Source organism: Spermophilus citellus (assembly GCF_964194105.1).
Source record: "Spermophilus citellus genome assembly, chromosome: 11".
NCBI classification, from domain to species: domain Eukaryota; kingdom Metazoa; phylum Chordata; class Mammalia; order Rodentia; family Sciuridae; genus Spermophilus; species Spermophilus citellus.
Window position 1 is genome coordinate 104,344,301 of NC_138192.1, and position 17,143 is coordinate 104,361,443.

A 17,143-nucleotide genomic window follows, 5' to 3' on the forward strand; every position below is an offset into this window, starting at 1 on the left:
TAGTGCCTTTAAAATGAACTGCTATTGACACCTTTCCAGCTGAACAGTGAGCTTATCCATTTCCTGCTGCTGCTTTTCACTGACTTCAAGCCAGTCTGCTGTTATTAAGGTCTCCAACAGAGGATGTAGGCCACAAAAATCATGATCTAAAAGAATTCCTCTCTTGGTGGAATTGAAGGTGATTTTTATTTAAAATTCTAAAATGTATGCTTTAAGTTTCCTTGCTGGTTTTTAGATTAATGGAGTACTGTTCATTTGTACTGTATTTATAAAAAGTGTTTATAGACATAAAATATATATAAGATAAATGCTTATAGGAGGGATTTAAGGTAGCAGTTTAAAATCTAGAAAATTTATTTTCACTGGAAGGATTTCATTTATAGCTCTTTCTGTGTAGGGAAGTTTTCTATAAAATGATGAGTATATATGTAAACTTCCCATGATTGTTTTGTCCAGATATTATAGATTAAATGAAATATATGCAAGCATGTGTTAAGAATAATGTATTTATCTTCTTAAATAATCCTCACTTATTTCAAAAAATGTTATTACATTAAAAATATTTCTTTGAAGGGGCTGGAAGTGTAGCTCAGTGGTAGAGTGCTTGCCTAGCTGGCATGAAAACTTCAGAAAATCTGAATCAGTGGTTCTCTGGTTACCACAAAAAAGGGACTGTTTCCAGATTGAATTGATCTTTTAATCTGATTTTCAGTTTTTAGGGAGTTTTCAAGAGTATTTGTTTGCTACCACTGAGCTACATCCCCAGCCCTATTTATTTATTTATTTATTTGGTACAGGGATTGAACCCAGGGGCACTTAACCACTGAGCTACATCCCCAGCCCTTTTTGTATTTTATTTAGAGATGGGGTCTTGTTGAGTTGCTGAAGCTGGCTTTGAACTTGTGATCCTCCTGCCTCAGCCTCCTGAGCCTTTTTATTGTATTTTGAGAAAAGGTCTTGTTAAGTTGCCCAAGCTGGCCTTGAACTTGCCATCCTCCTGTCTCAGCCTTCTGAGTCACTGGAATTACAGGCATGTGCCATTGTGCCCAATTTCTGGTTCAGTTTATATTTAAAGAACATTAGATGTCTTCATGGCCTTGTAAATACAGGAACTATACCTGCAGCCCGTCATACTTTGTAATTGAGTTCTACAAGAAAAGCCAATGTTTGATTCTGGTGGGACTGAAAATTGGTGCAACCAATCTGTAAAGCAGTATGGAGATTACTAAGAAAACTTAGAATGGAATCATCATTGACCCAGCTATCCCGCTCCTCAGTCTATACCCAAAGGACTTAAAATTAGAATACTATAGTGACACAGCCACATCAATGTTGATAGCAGCTCAATTCACAATAGCCAAACTGTGGAAGCAACCTAGATGCTCTTCAATAGATGAATGGTTAAAGACACTGTGGTATATATACACAATGGAATGTTACTCAGCAATAAAAGAGAATAAAATTATGACATTTGCAGGTAAATGGATGGAGTCGGAGAATATCATGCTAAGTGAAGTAAGCCAATCTCCAAAACCAAAGGCCGAATGTTCTCTCTGATAAGTGGATGCTGATCCATAATGGGGAGGATGGGAAGAATGGAGGAACTTTGATTGGGCAACGGGGAGGAAGTAGTGGGGTGTGGATGGGGGCAGGAAAGATGTGGAATGAGATGAACATTATTACCCTAGGTACATGTATGACAGCATATATGGTCCGATGCTACATCTTGTACAACCAGAGAAATGAAGAGTTGTGCTGCATTTGTGTACAGTGAATCAAAATGCATTCTGCTGTCATATATTCCTAATTAAAATAAATAAATTAATTTTTTAAAAAAATCAGTATTTAAGATTATTAAGCTTATCTGGTTATATTAATTGTAAGTGATAATAGAGGCAGGCAGAGCATATGAGTGCTATTTTATGCAAATCTTTGTGCTAAGTCCTTCAGTTGTAAAATTGTACTACATATACACATGGTGCACTGCACAAGTTTTCACACCACTTGTGAAACAGAAATTCTGTAGTTCACTCAAAAGCCAAAATGAAGAAACATATGTAGGGAAAAGTTAAAGACAGGTAGTAGTAACTCATGAATAATTGAGTGCCAGGTAGCTCACTATTTTAGTGTGAACAATATGGGTAATTGGTGATTCAGACAAAAACAAATTTTTTAAATTAACTTTAGGGCTGGGGCTGTAGTTCAGTGATAGAGTGTTTGTGCAACATGTATGAGGCTCTGGGTTTCATTCCCACCACTACAAAACTAAAAATTAAAAAATAGAAAATTAGCTTTGAGTCAGTCTTTACTCCAAGAAGCAGATGATTGGTAAGTAGAGGTAAAAGTTACTATAGCAGAGCTGGGGTTGTGGCTCAGCTGTAGAGTGCTCGCCTAGCATGTGTGAGGCCCTGGGTTCAATCCTCAGCACCACGTAAAAATAAATAAGTGAAAGTGAAATAGAGATATTGTGCCCAACTCCAACTAAAAAGTAAATATTTTTTTTAAAGTTAGTATAGCATTCAAAAAGTATCTGACTTAGAAAAAGTAGAGTTACTCATAGTGTCAGCTTGTATATCACAGGATGGTTTCATTCTTTAATTCTAATCCCAGTCGATTCCTAAAGGAATATAACTACTCTATTTCCTTTGTTTTTTGTTCTAAATGTAACTTTCTTACATTTCCACTTCCTCAGTGAATATTATAATGCATAAACCAGTTTAAAGCAAAAACAAGCCATGAGCCAGCAATTTTCCAATTTAGGTGTTCATCAAAGTAACTATTTGTAGTCCTGCTTCTGGGGAGGCCAAGCCAGGAGGATTGCAAATTCAGGGCAAGTCTTGGCAATTTAGTGAGAACTTGTCTTGAAATAAAAGGCAGTCTTAGAGCCAGGTGCAGTGATGCAGGCCTGTAATCCCAATGCCTTAGGAGGCTGAGACAGGAGGATCTCAAGTTCAAAGCCAACCTCAGCAATTTAGCAAGTTGCTAAGCAACTCAGCAAGACCCCATCTCTAAATAACAGACCAAAAAAAAAAAAAAATGCTGGGGGTTTGGCTCAGTGGTTAAGTGTAGGTTGGTTCCACAGTCTAGCTGTGGGTCAATACCCAGTACCAAAAAAAAAAAAAAAAGGCAATCTCAGTGGTAGAGCATCTTCCTAGCATGTGTGAGGCTCTGGGTTTAATCCCCAATACCACAAACATAAGAAAAGAGATGTAATTGTCATGCTTGTTAAAAGTATGGATGTATGGACTTCACCCCAGACCTACTGAATTAGAATCTGTACGTGTGAAATTGTGGCATCAACCATTTGCCAGGTGATTTTCGAGAACAATTGTCCTAAGCAATAATCAGTCACAGTTCTTGGAGCCAGTATATTTACCATTACAAGCAAAAAAAAAAAAAAAATAGGATATTGATAGTCAGAAAAATATCCTGCTAGTTTGATATATGTGGGTCATTCATTCATCAGTAAATGAACTGATAAGTCAACTTTTAAATTTTACAAGGTCAAGTGAACAATATCATTCCTCACAGTTACCAACATTGAACTCTTCCCCAGATAGAAAGTTTACTATCATCATTTTACCTAAGGTAAAATGCATTCAATGACTTGTTACTGGCACTACCTGTTTTTGGCAACCTCTATAAATATTCATGTTCTATTTAATGAAATACAAATTCTGTCAAGAATTTTATTTTTTGGTAATACTTAATGTATCATCTGTATCAGGGGAGGGAAAAATGAAATTTTAAAAATCCCAAACCACTAGTTTTTTCTTGTTATATGCCCCAAATATGAATTAACTGTTTTCATTGTTATAATTTTTTACTTAGTGTGCACCTGGGCAATCTGTTTTTTAACAACTTCTGAAGAAGTTCAAAGAAAACTACATGAAGAGGTAGACCAAGTATTTGGGAAGGGTCCTATTACTCCAGAGAAAATTGAGCATCTCAGGTAAGAACTAAAAAGGAAGAAGAGATCATTAAAAAGCAAATTTGAATTAGTTTATCTAATTTAAAGCTAGTGTTAATATCTAGAAAACCTATATAATTTTATAGGATTTCAAATATTTACATATAGATTTGAATGGATAATTTAATCTCTTGTTTTAAATAATAAAGTAGTTCTGGGAAACCTTTAATGAGCCTGTATAAAATATTACTGTTAGGCAGTTGGGACATCCATGTTTCTTAGTGGTAATACAAAATGGTTCAGCTAGTTGGGAAATAGTGTGGTAGGATTTTATTAAGTATACACTTTCCATATGAGTCAATAATCACTTGTAGGTAATTAGTCAAGAGAAATGGAAACATGTTCATGTAAGGACCAGTATTGCAAATGTTCATAGCAAAATATTCCAAATAGCTCAAAAATGGAATCATTTCAGTTTTTAACCAGCTGTTAAATAGATAAGCAAATTTTGATATAACCATAACATGAAACACTACAAAATAATAAAAGAAATACAGTGTCAATGTACACAGCAAAATGGGTGAATATCATTATGATAAGTAAAAGAAGTAAAACCAAAGACTTTCTACTGTTAGTGCAGTGGCACACACCTATAATTCCTGCAATCTGGGAGGCTGAGGCAGGAGGATCACAAGTTTGAAGCCCGCCTTAGCAACTTAGCCAGACCCTGTCTCAAAGTGAAAAATAAAAAGACTGGGGATGTAGTTCAGTGGTAAAGTATCCCTACCATCCCCAGCACTGAGAGGGAAAAAAAGAAAGAAAAGACTGCCTGTGGTATGATTTTATTTACATGAAATTCTAGAAAAGACAAAAGTATAGTGATAGAAAGCCTTGAATATTGCTTCTCTTGGGCTGGGGATGTGGCTCAAGCAAGCTGTAGCGCGCTGGCCTGGCATGCGTGCGGCCTGGGTTGGATCCTCAGCACCACATACAAACAAAGATGTTGTGTCCGCCGATAACTAAAAAAAATAAATATTAAAATTCTCTCTCTCTCTCTCTCTCTCTCTCTCTCTCTCTCTTAAAAAAAAAAAAAAAAAAGAAAAGAATATTGCTTCTCTCCAATTCATTCTCCGAAGTGCTGCTGGAACCTGTGGCTGCACACTGCAGTCACTTAGGCCCTTTTAAAAATAAAGATATGTGGGATCACACCTGTAATCCCAGCTGTTTGGGAGGCTGAGGCAGGAGAATCACATTGGGCCACCAATGGGGTGCAGCGCTCTTCTCTCCTGGCATTGTGCATAGACTATTTCTGTGTGTAGATTCTTTCTTTTCCTCTCTCCTTTAGCTAACTTCTAAAATTTTTTTTTGCAGGTCTTAAACTAAGTTTTTATTTCTCTGCAGAGCCCTTTTCCTCAATTAGGTATTCTTGCTATGTGTTCTCATAATACCCTGAACTTCCTTTACCATAACGTATATATCCCCTGCACTCTCTGTCCCTCTGCCAATAAGATTCTGACATCCTTGGGCATTATCTGGATTGTTCATGTTGTATCTCATTATCTAGCACAGTCTTCAAATGTGAGTAGGTCCCCAATAAATATTTGTTCAAAAAAGAAAGGGAAAAGTGATGTTTCCTACTGTTGTTTCTTTTTTTATATTAGAAATATTACTATGCATAGTTACAACATTCCTATGCTTACTTCTTTTGTTAGTATTTCTACTTCTTTCTGTATAGTAAGTGCCTAGAAGTTTACGGAGATTTTACAGCAGCACAGTGGTTAAGATTAGGAGCTATCGAGTAAGACAGGTGTGTTTGAATCCTGTCTGTATGAACCTAACAGTTGCTTCTAATTTAAATCTGTACATTCAGAATAATAAGAATTTCCATAGGATTTTTGTAAGGGTTAGGTGAGATCCTATGTATAAAATATTTAAGTGATCTGGGCATGGTAGATCAGTGGTTCAGCAACCCGGTGTTAAATCCCTGGTACCAAAAAAAAAAAAAAAAACAACTTAAGTGAATTGACTTATGGCAAGATTGTAGTACATTTTAGCTTTATTTTTTTCTCATTAGGATATTACAATATTTTGATATATTGTCAAATTATGCATTAGAAAGGTCATACCAATTTGTACTTCCACCAACTGAAAATGAGATGTCTTTTTCTCCACTTTTTATTAGTAATGCCTATTGTCATTCTTTTTAATCTTTGCCAATTTTTCAAGTGAAAAAAACTCCTTTGATTGGTTGAGTATCATTTCATTTATCTTCAGGCCATTTGTATTTTTTTGTGAATTTTTTAGTACCAGGGATTGAACCTAAGGGTATTTGACCACTGAGCTACATCCCCAGCCCTTTTTAAAAAAATTTTAAATTTTGAGACAGGGTCTCACTAAGTTGCCTAGAGCCTCACTGAGTTGCTGAGGCTGGCTTCAAACCTGCGATCCTCCTGCCTTATCCTGTTGAGCCACTGGGATTACAGGCATGTGCCACCACACCCAGCTATAGTGTATTTTGTTTGTTTTATATATATATTTGCAGATGGACACAATACCTTTTTTTAATTTTTATGTGGTACTAAGAATTGAACCCAGCACCTCTCCTGTGTGCTCTATCACTGAGCTACAACTCTAGCCCTAGATGTGGTTTTATTTAAATTTTTATTCTTCTGGAATTTATGTACCTATCTCTAAACAAGTAAAAATTATGATGAGATTATTTCAAATTAGGAAGGTTTGAAAAGTGGTGGAATGACGTTAAAATGTATGGAAATTTTAAATTGCTACTCCCAAAATAAATATGTTCAAAATTGTTTTAAATTTTTTATTAAATTTATTTTTAACTGATATATGAAAATGTAAAAATTATGTTGATTTATTGATATTAATGGGGTGCTGTAATGTTTTGATACATGAGTGTATTATATAATGTTTAAATCAGATTAAGCATATCTTTAATTCATTTTGACTTGATTTTTGTTACTGGTGAGAGATAGGGGTTTGGTTTCATTCTTTTGCATGAGGATATTCAGTATTCCTGGCACCATTTATTAAAAAGACTATGCTTTCTTCAGTGCAAGGATTTATTTCTAGGCTCTCTATTCTGTTCCTTGGTCCATGTGTATTTTTATGCCAACACCATGATATTTTGATTACTGTAGCTCTGTAGTACATTTTGAAGTCAAGCAGTATAATGCCTCCTGCTTTGTTCTCTGCTCTTTTTTTTTTTTAAGGTTCCTGTTTTGTTTTGTTTTTTAATATTTTACTAGTTGTTGATGGACCTTTATTTATTTATATGTGGTGCTGAGGATTGAACCCAGTGCCTCACACGTGGTAGGCAAGCACTCTACCACTGAGCTACAACCCCAGCCCCTTTGTTGTTTTTTTGCTCAAGATGGCTTTGGCTATTTGAGGTTCCCTACAAATAAGGATTATTTTTTTCTAGTTCTGTGAAGAATGCCATTGTCTTGACAGAGATTACATTGACTCTTTAGATCTCTTTGGGTAATATGGACATTTAATAATATTGAGTTTCTGACCCACAAATACAGTATATCTTTCCATTTTGTGTGTGTACTTTTCAATCATTTCATCAATGTTCTACAATTTTCACTCTAGAGACCTTTTGGTAGAATTTATTCCTACATTTTATCATTTCTTTTTTTCTTTTTTTGGTAGCTATTGTAAATGGGATAGCTTTCTTGGTTTCTGTTTCAGATCATTAGCTATTAGTATATAGCAACCCTATTTATTTTTGCATATTGATTCTTGTATCCTACAACTTTGCTGAATTTGTTCTAATAGGCGTGTGTGTGTGTGTGTGTGTTTGTGTGTAATTTGGGGTTTTCTGTATATATGATCACATCATCTGCAAAGAGTGACAATGTGATTCCTCTTTTCCAGTTTTTTTGTTTGTTTGTTTTGTTTTGGTACCGAGGATTGAACTCAGGGGCACTCAACCACTTAGCCACATCCTCAGCCCCACTTTGTATCTTATGTAGAGACAGGGTCTCATGAGTTGCTTAGCCCTTCGCTTTTTCAGAGTCTGGCTTTGAACTCTCAATCCTCCTGCCTCAGCCTCCCAAGCCTCTGGGATTACAGGCGTGCACCACCATGCCCTGCTTCTTTTCAAATTTTGATGCCTTTTATTTCTTCTTTCGCCTGCTTGCTCTGGCTGGGACTTTCAGTACTGTCTTCAATAAAAGTGGTAAAAGTGGATATCCTTGTTCCAGATCTCAGAAAGCTTTCAGCTTTTCCCCAAAGTAAAGTTAACTGTTGGCTTGTTATATATGGCCTTTATTTGTTAAGGTACATTCTTTCCATGCTTAATTTGTGCAATGTTTTTACAAAAAGCAATGATGAATTTCTTTTGTCTTTTTTTTTTTTTAATTTTGAGATAATGTCTTGCTGAGTTGCTGAGGCTAATCTTGAACTTGCTATCCTTCTGCCTCAACCTCCCAAGTCTCTGGGATTACAGTTGTAAGCCACTGTGCCTAGTGGGATATTGAATCTTATCAAATGCTTTCTCTGCCTCTATAGAGAGATGATTTTTGATCTTCATTCTGTTAATGTGGCATATCATGTTTACTGACTTCAGTAATATGTTTAAATTTTTTTTTAAACAGATATTGTCGTCAAGTGCTTTGTGAAACTGTTAGGACTGCCAAATTGACCCCAGTTTCTGCCCGGCTTCAAGATATTGAAGGAAAAATTAACCAATTTATTATTCCTAAAGAGGTAGGAAACTTTGGATATGTTCAACTCATTTAATCACTTAAATTTTTTTGTGTGTGTAAAGTGCCCGATAAATACTACCCATTATTAAATGAAAGATAATTATTTTACTTCATTTTATTTTGTTTTTTTGGTACTGGAGCTTGAACCCAGAGACACTTAAACACGGAGCTATATCCCCAGCCCTTTCTTTATTTTTTATTTTGAGACAGGTTCTCACTAAGTTGCTTAGGGGCTGACAAGTTGTTGAGGCTAATCTCAAACATATGATCCTCCTGCCTCAGCCTCCTCAGTCTCTGGGATTATATGTATTTGGCACCATGCCCGGTTCCTGTTATCTTTTATATTACTTATGGTGTTTTGTTGTTGTTGCTGTTTTTAACTGAATGCAGGTTTTAAATTTTCATATAGTTAAGTCTGTTATTCCTACCTGCCTTTCAGATTTTGTGACATTTAGTAGGCCCACTCCATCACCAAAATAATGAAGTGTTTTCTTCTATTATTATATACTTTTATTTTGTTTCATTATCTGTATTAAAAGATCTTTAGGATGAACTAACTTTCTGGGAGTCATTTTGTCTCTGTTAGGCCTTGATTAACTAGATTGATTTTTTTTTTTTTTTCAGACTCTTGTTCTTTATGCCCTTGGTGTGGTACTTCAGGATCCTAATACTTGGCCATCACCACACAAGTATGAAATTTCTGTTTATTGTCTTTGTGATTTTCTATTTTTTATGTGTTTGCATGCTTTCATTCCTTTTCTGTGTTTTGAGGAGAAATTCAATGTGCTATGACATGCAACAGAAAGCACTGCCTTCCCTTTCTGTGTTCATTCACTGCTTCTTGTCTCCATGAATCTTCTGATGCTGTCTCTTTTATTACTACTTCAATCCTAAGATCTGTTCAATTACCTAATCTCTCCAACTATCTTTAATTTCAGTAGAATTTTGGAATTCTTTTATTGTTAAGTGGGTAGTTTTTTTATTTTTTTAGTTTTTAGTTTTAGGTGGACACAATATCTTTATTTTATTTTTATGTGGTGCTGAGAATCGAACCCAGTGCCTCACGCATGCTAGGAGAGCATGCTACCACTTGAGCCACAGCCCCAGCCCCAAAATGGGTAGTTTTTATGTTGCCCCTCCCTTTTGATTTCTCTCAACTATTTTCAGCTTTTTAGTAAAATTCAGAAACAGATGTTGTGTGTATGTGTCTCATGCAGGTAAACAGGAAGGCAAAGGTGAAGAAGAAAGCTACTGTTGTTTGCCTCATAGATGGCCATCTAGTAAAGTCTGACTTAAGATAGTAGTCTAGATTTAGTGCCCTGAGCTGGGTGTGGTGGCACATGCCTGTAATCCCAGTGGCTTTAGAGACTGAGGCAGGAGGATTGCAAGTTGAAAGCCAGCCTCCACAATTAAGAGGCACTTAGCAATTCAGTGAGATCCTGTCTCTAAATAAAGTACAAAATAGGACTGGGGATATGGCTCAGTGGTCGAGTACCTTTGAGTTCAATCCCCAGTACCCCACCCCCCAAAAAAAGGATAGATTTAGTGCCCTGGAAAAGGGTTATCAGTTGACTTCAGGTAAGACCTCAGTGTGAAATGCCAAGGGGCAGAGTTGAAGTACCGTGGACCTAAATCTGGAGTGTAAGGATGGGTGTGTTAAATGTTCTTGTCATTTTAGTTTTTAGTATTATAATACATTAACACCAGCCAATTCAAATTTTGCTAAGTAAAATTTATTTAGGTAAATTTTATATTTCTAATGGCATTTATAGGAAAATGAAAAATGCTTTGATGGAAAATACATACCTATAATTACAAAAAAATAAAATTATAAGTTTTAAGATTTTTTAAAAATACTTGTGGAAAAGGTGCCAAGATTTTGATAAGTTTCAAGTGTTCTGTGAAAACCATAGAAATTATATTATAACTTTTTTTTTTTTTTTTTTGTACTTGGGATTGAACCCGGGGACGCTAAACCACTGAGCCACATCCCTTTTTTATATTTTATTTAGAGACAGAATCTCGCTGAGTTGCTTAGGGTCTCATTAAATTGCTGAGGCTGGCTTTGAACTCACAATCCTCTTGCCTTAGACTCCTGAGCTGCTGGGATTATAGGTGTGCACCACCATGCCCAGCCTTTATTATAACTTTTGATAGTATTGCTATCATGCAACTGCTCAGAGAATCTAGGTTACAGATTGAAAATATTAAAAGGAATAGATTCACTGTGGTAATCATTTCTAGGCTTTTCTTTCTTTTTTCCTATTGTCCTAGGGCTCGAATCCTGGCCCCTTGTACATTAGGCAAGTGCTCTACCACTGAGCTATATCCAAGCCCTCATTTTTAGAAATCAAATGTAATCACACTTAGGAGATATAGGTGATGTTTTTCTGAAGCAAAGATTTCTGAAGCTGGGCACTTCCTTACTCATCTAAGGATTCATTCTTGTCAGTACCTTAAGCAAAAACTTAATCTAACAGAAATAAATATAGAAGTGAGATGCACCTGTTGGACACAATGGTTTACTTATAGGGTAAATATAATATTCACACAGAAGAGGATGAGGAGAGTGACTTTTTCCACTAAACTGGATGTCTTCAAGGTCCAGTTAGATTGTTTTATGTCCTTTTTATGGTTGAGTAAGATTCCATTGTATTGGTATACTAGAATGTATTCACCATTCATCTGCTAAAGTTGAGTTGTTTCCAGTGTTTTGCTACTGTGAATGAAACTGCTGTGAACAGCTACACAGGTTTGAGTTTGAATATAGGGTTTCATCTTGGGGACAATAGGCCTACACCACCTCATCCAGCCTGCCCCCTAATTCTGCCCCCTGCTCTTTTTCCTCTTTTTAAACTTCAGAGTTTTGCTTTTTTAAAATACCTCTGTATTTGGAAGGAATTTTTATGTTGCATGGTAGTAAGTTATTTTTAAGATATTCATTTCTGCAGTGACAGTTTACAGAACAAAATTCTAAAAACAAAAAACTTTTCCTAGCTCCTTCGTTTTCCTCAATTATTAATAAATCTGGGTATAGTATAATTGATAAATATAATTTTAAGGCCTGAGCCTCCAGTTTTAAGAAATAAATTTTAACTAAAGAAGCAATGTAAAATGCCCACATATTGATCCTGTGTAACAGGCCTTAAAATTATTTAATATTCATTATTTGATTTTTCTGTGAATTATCCTTGTATCTCATGAAATGATATAAACCTATGTAGCATTCCTTCTTAGTTCTGAGAAACGTATTTTGCATCTTTTGAAAATCATGGGGTGTAATTTGGCAACATAATGAAATATAACATGACAGCACTTTTTATTTTTAGCAAATGTTAGATTTTATTACAAACCTGTGTTCTTTTATGTCAATATATAAAATGCCAGTGGAGCTATATTATAATTAACCCCCAATTTTCTCTTTAGGTTTGATCCAGATCGCTTTGATGATGAATCAGCAATGAAAACTTTCTCTTTGCTTGGATTTTCAGGCACACAGGAATGCCCAGAATTAAGGTGAATGATAGAAAAATGAGAAAGAAAAAAATACCAGACTCTCCTTTTGTAATTTTGACAATTACTATTGATGAGAATAATGAATCTATATAAAAAAGGTATAATTTGAAAGTTTGGTAACTGGTTGCCTTTCTTTCTGACTAGGTTTGCATATATGGTAACCACTGTGCTTCTCAGTGTGTTGGTGAAGAGACTGCACCTACTCTCTGTAGAGGGACAAGTTATTGAAACAAAGTATGAACTGGTCACATCATCAAGGGAAGAAGCTTGGATCACTGTCACAAAGAGACATTAAAATTGTAAACATTTAAAATCTTTGTTAAATTGACTGAGGAAAATGGCCATTTAGAAAATATGTGTTGGATCCTTTTATAAACCAAGTATTATAACATAAACACTTATTACTTCATTATGTAAATTTGGATTTTTATATATATTATTTTCTTAGGGCATGATACACATTTATCCTTATTGCACCAGTATATGCATAATTTTAATAGGCAGCTTTAATTTTCTACTTTTAGTTTTTATGATTTTCCAAGCCATGATTTTCATCTTCTTTTTCTTAGCTTGATCTCTAAAATTCTTGAACAGAGAAATTATTTTGAACAAGTTGGGGAATCATGTTTTTGAATATTCACACATACAAAAAAAATTCCGTCTCCACACACCAAGAAGTCCTGACTCCTTTTTATATTTCCAATAAATCACCTTAAAGGGAAATAATGGAACTTCCTATAGTTTTATTTCCTGGATTGTTTCTATTTTGGGACTGTTTATTAGTTTGTGTTTTAATCATTTTTATTAGGTTTGAATTGTTCATTGGTCGATCTACCTTGCATTTGATGTTTGTTTGCCTCTGCATACACAGGGTTCATTTAATGGTTTACACAAGGCTCATCGTTTTGAACAGTTCTCAATCATTTGGAAAATAATGTAGTTGCTTCTGAAAGTGTATGTTTTGTTTGTTTGTTTCCACCAGTACCAGGGGTGCTCTACCACTGAGCTACATCCCAAACACTTTTTTTTTCCTTGAGACGGGGTCTTGCTAAATGATTGAAGCTGGCCTCAGATTTGTGATCCTCTAGCCTCAGTCCCCAAATAGCTGGGATTACCAGCATGCACCACTTTTGCTGGGCTTCAGTGTAGTGTGTGTGTGTTTTTTAGTACCAGGAGTGCTTAACTACTGAGGTACAACCCCAAACCCCTTATTTTTTATTTTGATACGGGTTCTCACTAAATTGCTTAGGGCCTTGCTAAGTTTCTGAGACTGGCTTTGAACTTGTGATCCTCTTGCCTCAGCCTCCCAGCTGCTGGGATTACAGGTGTGTGCCATCACACTCATCTTTAATGTGTTTTGAAACATTTCTCCTGTGTGATAAACTAAAATTAAGTCTTCTTCTGTTTTGCTGCAAATCTTGGCAGCATATTATTCCACTAATTTTCATCCATGAAAGAAACATTTGGAATTTATTATTGTATTATCTCATATGCTAAATGTAATGAACTGGTCAGTAAGAAAGGAAAGGGCACTGACCATAGATCATAACCAAAATTGGGGAAAAAGAAAACAAAGATGGGGCTGAGGTTGTAGCTCAGTGGTAGAGGGCTTGCCTCGCATGTGGAAGGCACTAGGTTCAATCCTTAGCACCACATAAAAATAAAATAAAGGTATTATGTCCATTTAGAGCTAATATATATTACATGAGAGGGATAGTAACCATATTATACATGAAGAGCTCATACAAGTTGGTAATAAAAATATACCATAGATAAATGGACAAAATATAAGAACAGTCATCTTTTGCAGGAGGAATGAACTTTTAGAAAAATGTTCAGTCTTATTGCAGAGAAATAATAAGGCTTGGGGAGTATTTTAAGTGTCTTTCAGAATACACTTTAATACTGATTAAATTTTATATGTAATACTTTATTGATAGCATTGTATTGGGGGAAGGGTTAGTTTTTGTCTGGGGAATCGATCCCAGGGCCTCATGCATGCTGGGCTGGTGCTGTTCCAATGAGTTTTACCCCCAGGCCCCAAAACATTGTTATTTTAGCCAGTTTTTTTGGCTACACTATTCATGAAGAATTTCTTTTCCTTTTTTTTTTTTTTTAATGTTTATTTTTAGGCTACTGAAGGAAAAATGCCATGTACAGATAGAGGAAAGAAAGAAAAATGATAATTGTTTGCAAGTGGGTTATTTTTAACAGTGGTGAATTTCATTTGTTATTTTAGTGTCAAGATTATGGGGCTAAGGCTCAGGGACAGAGCGTTTGCCTAGGATGCAGGAGGCCCTGAGTTTAACCCCCAACACCAGAAAAAAAAAAGAAAAAGAAAAAGAAATCCTAGCTATCAAGTTATTTTATGCTGTGTTTATGGCTAAATAGCAAGTGGATTAAATAGCTTCTCAGTGAGATGGGATGAAAGAGGCATTTTATTTTTTGATTTTAATTTTATGTATTTATTGGTACTGGGGATTGAACATAAGGTACTTAACCACTGAGTTACTTCGCTAGCCGCCCTCGCCCATTTTTTTAGTTGTAGTTGGACACAACACAATACCTTTATTTTATTTATTTATTTTTACGTGGTGCTGAGGATCGAACACAGCGCCTCGCACATGCTAGGTGAGTGCTCTACTGCTGAGCCACAACCCCAGCCCCTCTAACCCTTTTTTATGTTTTGACACAGGGTTTTGCTAAGTTGCTTAGGGCTTCACTAAATTGGTGAGGCTGGCTTTGAACTTGTGTTTCTCCTGCCTCAGCCTCCCAAGCTGCTGGGATTACAGGCGTGTACCACTGTGCCCACCAAAAGGGGCATTTTAGACCCACTTCTAAGGAGCTAACATACAATTTAATTAGATGCAACTTTTATTTCTGGGAAAAGATTATGGAATAATTTAAATTCTAAAACTTTAAGTGAAATCTACTCCTAGTTATTATTGTTTTTTAAAGGGCATTGTTAAATCTGTCCCCTCCTATCTATGTTTACTCTGGTTTTGTGTATACAGAACATCTTCCTTTGTTATCCCAGTTCAGTGAGTGTATAGAAAACTGGCAGTGGAAGGTTACAGTAGGTAATTGATATGTAAACCAGATGCCAGTGAGATGAGATGAGATGGGTGGAATTTTAAAGCAAGTGACATCTGATAAGTATTATTAAGGCAAAAACAGGGTGATGGAGCCAGAGTCAGAACTCTATAGTGTAATTACCAATATATGAAGCAGATGCAAATAACTGGTAATGATTGGAATCAAGGAGAAAAGAACAAAGAGGAATCAGCTATATGAGCATATTTTGTCCATAGTTACATTACTACTTTAAAACATTTAAAAAAATCATTTTCTAGATGATTAAAAAAACTATACTATCAGGCTGCAGGGTGGGGGTACTCAGTGGTAAAGCATGTGTTTTGCATGCACAGGCCTTAGATACAGTACCCGACACCAAAAAATGTTTGTTAACAACATGTTCAAAATAAATTATTCATGCACTGTTGCTCTTACTTGGCTTTTTATATTTACTCGTTGAAATCTTAGTAGCCTCAGTGTCACTAATGGTTTATAGTATGTGATTCTAGCTGGACTCTTCCTTTAACCAGAGGTAGCTTTTTAATTGATTATAAAGTTTTATAGCTTTATTTCTTCACTGATATTTATTTACATTTTTTTAAGGTACTGGGTGTTTGTTTTATTTTATTTTCATTTGAGACAGATTCTTGCTTAGTTGCTCAGGCTGATATTGAATTTGCCAAAACTAGCCTCAAACTTGTGATCCTTCTTTTTCAGGCCTCTGAGTAACTGGAGTTACAGGCATGCACCTGACTTGATCTACATTCTTTTTGATAATTAAGAAGTTTATTGTTAAAAACATAAGCACAAAACATTTGTATGGACTGTAAAATTTTTTTAAATTTTTTTTAATATTTATTTTTTAGTTTTCGGCGGACACAACATCTTTGTTTGTATGTGGTGCTGAGGATCGAACCTGGGCCGCACGCATGCCAGGCGAGCGCGCTACCGCTTGAGCCACATCCCCAGCCCTGGACTATAAAATTTAAGGCAAAATTAATTCTGTGTGTGTTTGGGAAAAACTCAGGTGCTGTTATCTGGCCCAGGAATGTGTAGTTCCATTATTTTCTAGAAATAGATTCTATTATAGCCCATATGCCAATATTTGTTTTCTTTAGCTTAAAATTGTTATTGTTTCAACAAGACCTATTTTTTGTTATGAAAATCATATAGGAAACTTGAAAATCAAAAACAGAGTTCCAGGGGCTAGGGTTGTAGCTCAGTGGTAGAGTACTTACCTTGCATGTGCAAGGTACTGGGTTTGAATCTCATCACTACATAGAAATAGATTTTAAACGAACAGATTATATATACTTCTTCTTTGAAGTCACCTTTTTCCCTCCAAATCCATAAAACATATTGTTATCCCACAAAATTTTCTTTTTTCTACATATGGGTATGTTGACAAATTGAAAAATCACTTCAAAAACAATAATACTATATGTAAAACCAAAGATGTGACTGATGGTATCAAGTAGTTTAGCAATGGTCCTTTAGTTGCTGTGGGAAGAAACCTGGCAGAGAAATGGGCACCATCTTCAAAGGCAGGCTTTTATCAACAAATTGTTACAAGTGACCTTAATTTTCTCCTTACCTGTGCTGTGCCTGTTTTGTAAGTTATCAAGACTAATGATTAATGTTGATAACAGAAGTCCAAGTAAATCAACACAGCCAAAAAAACACCCCAAACAAATAGTACAGTATTGCTTTCAGCTGTTGAGTGACCCGCTCTAATAGGGAACAGATGAGACAAACTGGCACTAATAACTAAGATGAAAGTAGAGTGGGCTGGAACAAGCATTTGTTATGAACCGAGTGCTCTATATACCTATCTCTTTTAGTTCTTAGAGCATAATAGTAGGTTCAAAGACAGTGTCTCTTTGCCTGTAAATGAAGATGGGCAAAT

At 35.6% G+C, this 17,143-nt stretch overlaps 1 protein-coding gene across 2 annotated transcripts in view; it reads left to right on the top strand.

Moving 5' to 3' along the window:
* The window catches only part of CYP20A1 (cytochrome P450 family 20 subfamily A member 1), a 69,537-nt gene extending 53,873 nt beyond the window's left edge, over positions 1-15,664 (top strand). For both annotated transcript variants that reach the window (XM_081260437.1, XM_081260438.1), the window contains 5 exons: positions 3,832-3,952; positions 8,536-8,647; positions 9,271-9,335; positions 12,073-12,162; positions 12,307-15,664. In XM_081260437.1, coding sequence (XP_081116563.1) covers positions 3,832-3,952; positions 8,536-8,647; positions 9,271-9,335; positions 12,073-12,162; positions 12,307-12,457 — 539 coding nt within the window. In that variant the 3' untranslated portion in view covers positions 12,458-15,664. The remainder of the gene's footprint in view (positions 1-3,831; positions 3,953-8,535; positions 8,648-9,270; positions 9,336-12,072; positions 12,163-12,306) is intronic.
* Positions 15,665-17,143: the final 1,479 nt, after the last annotated feature.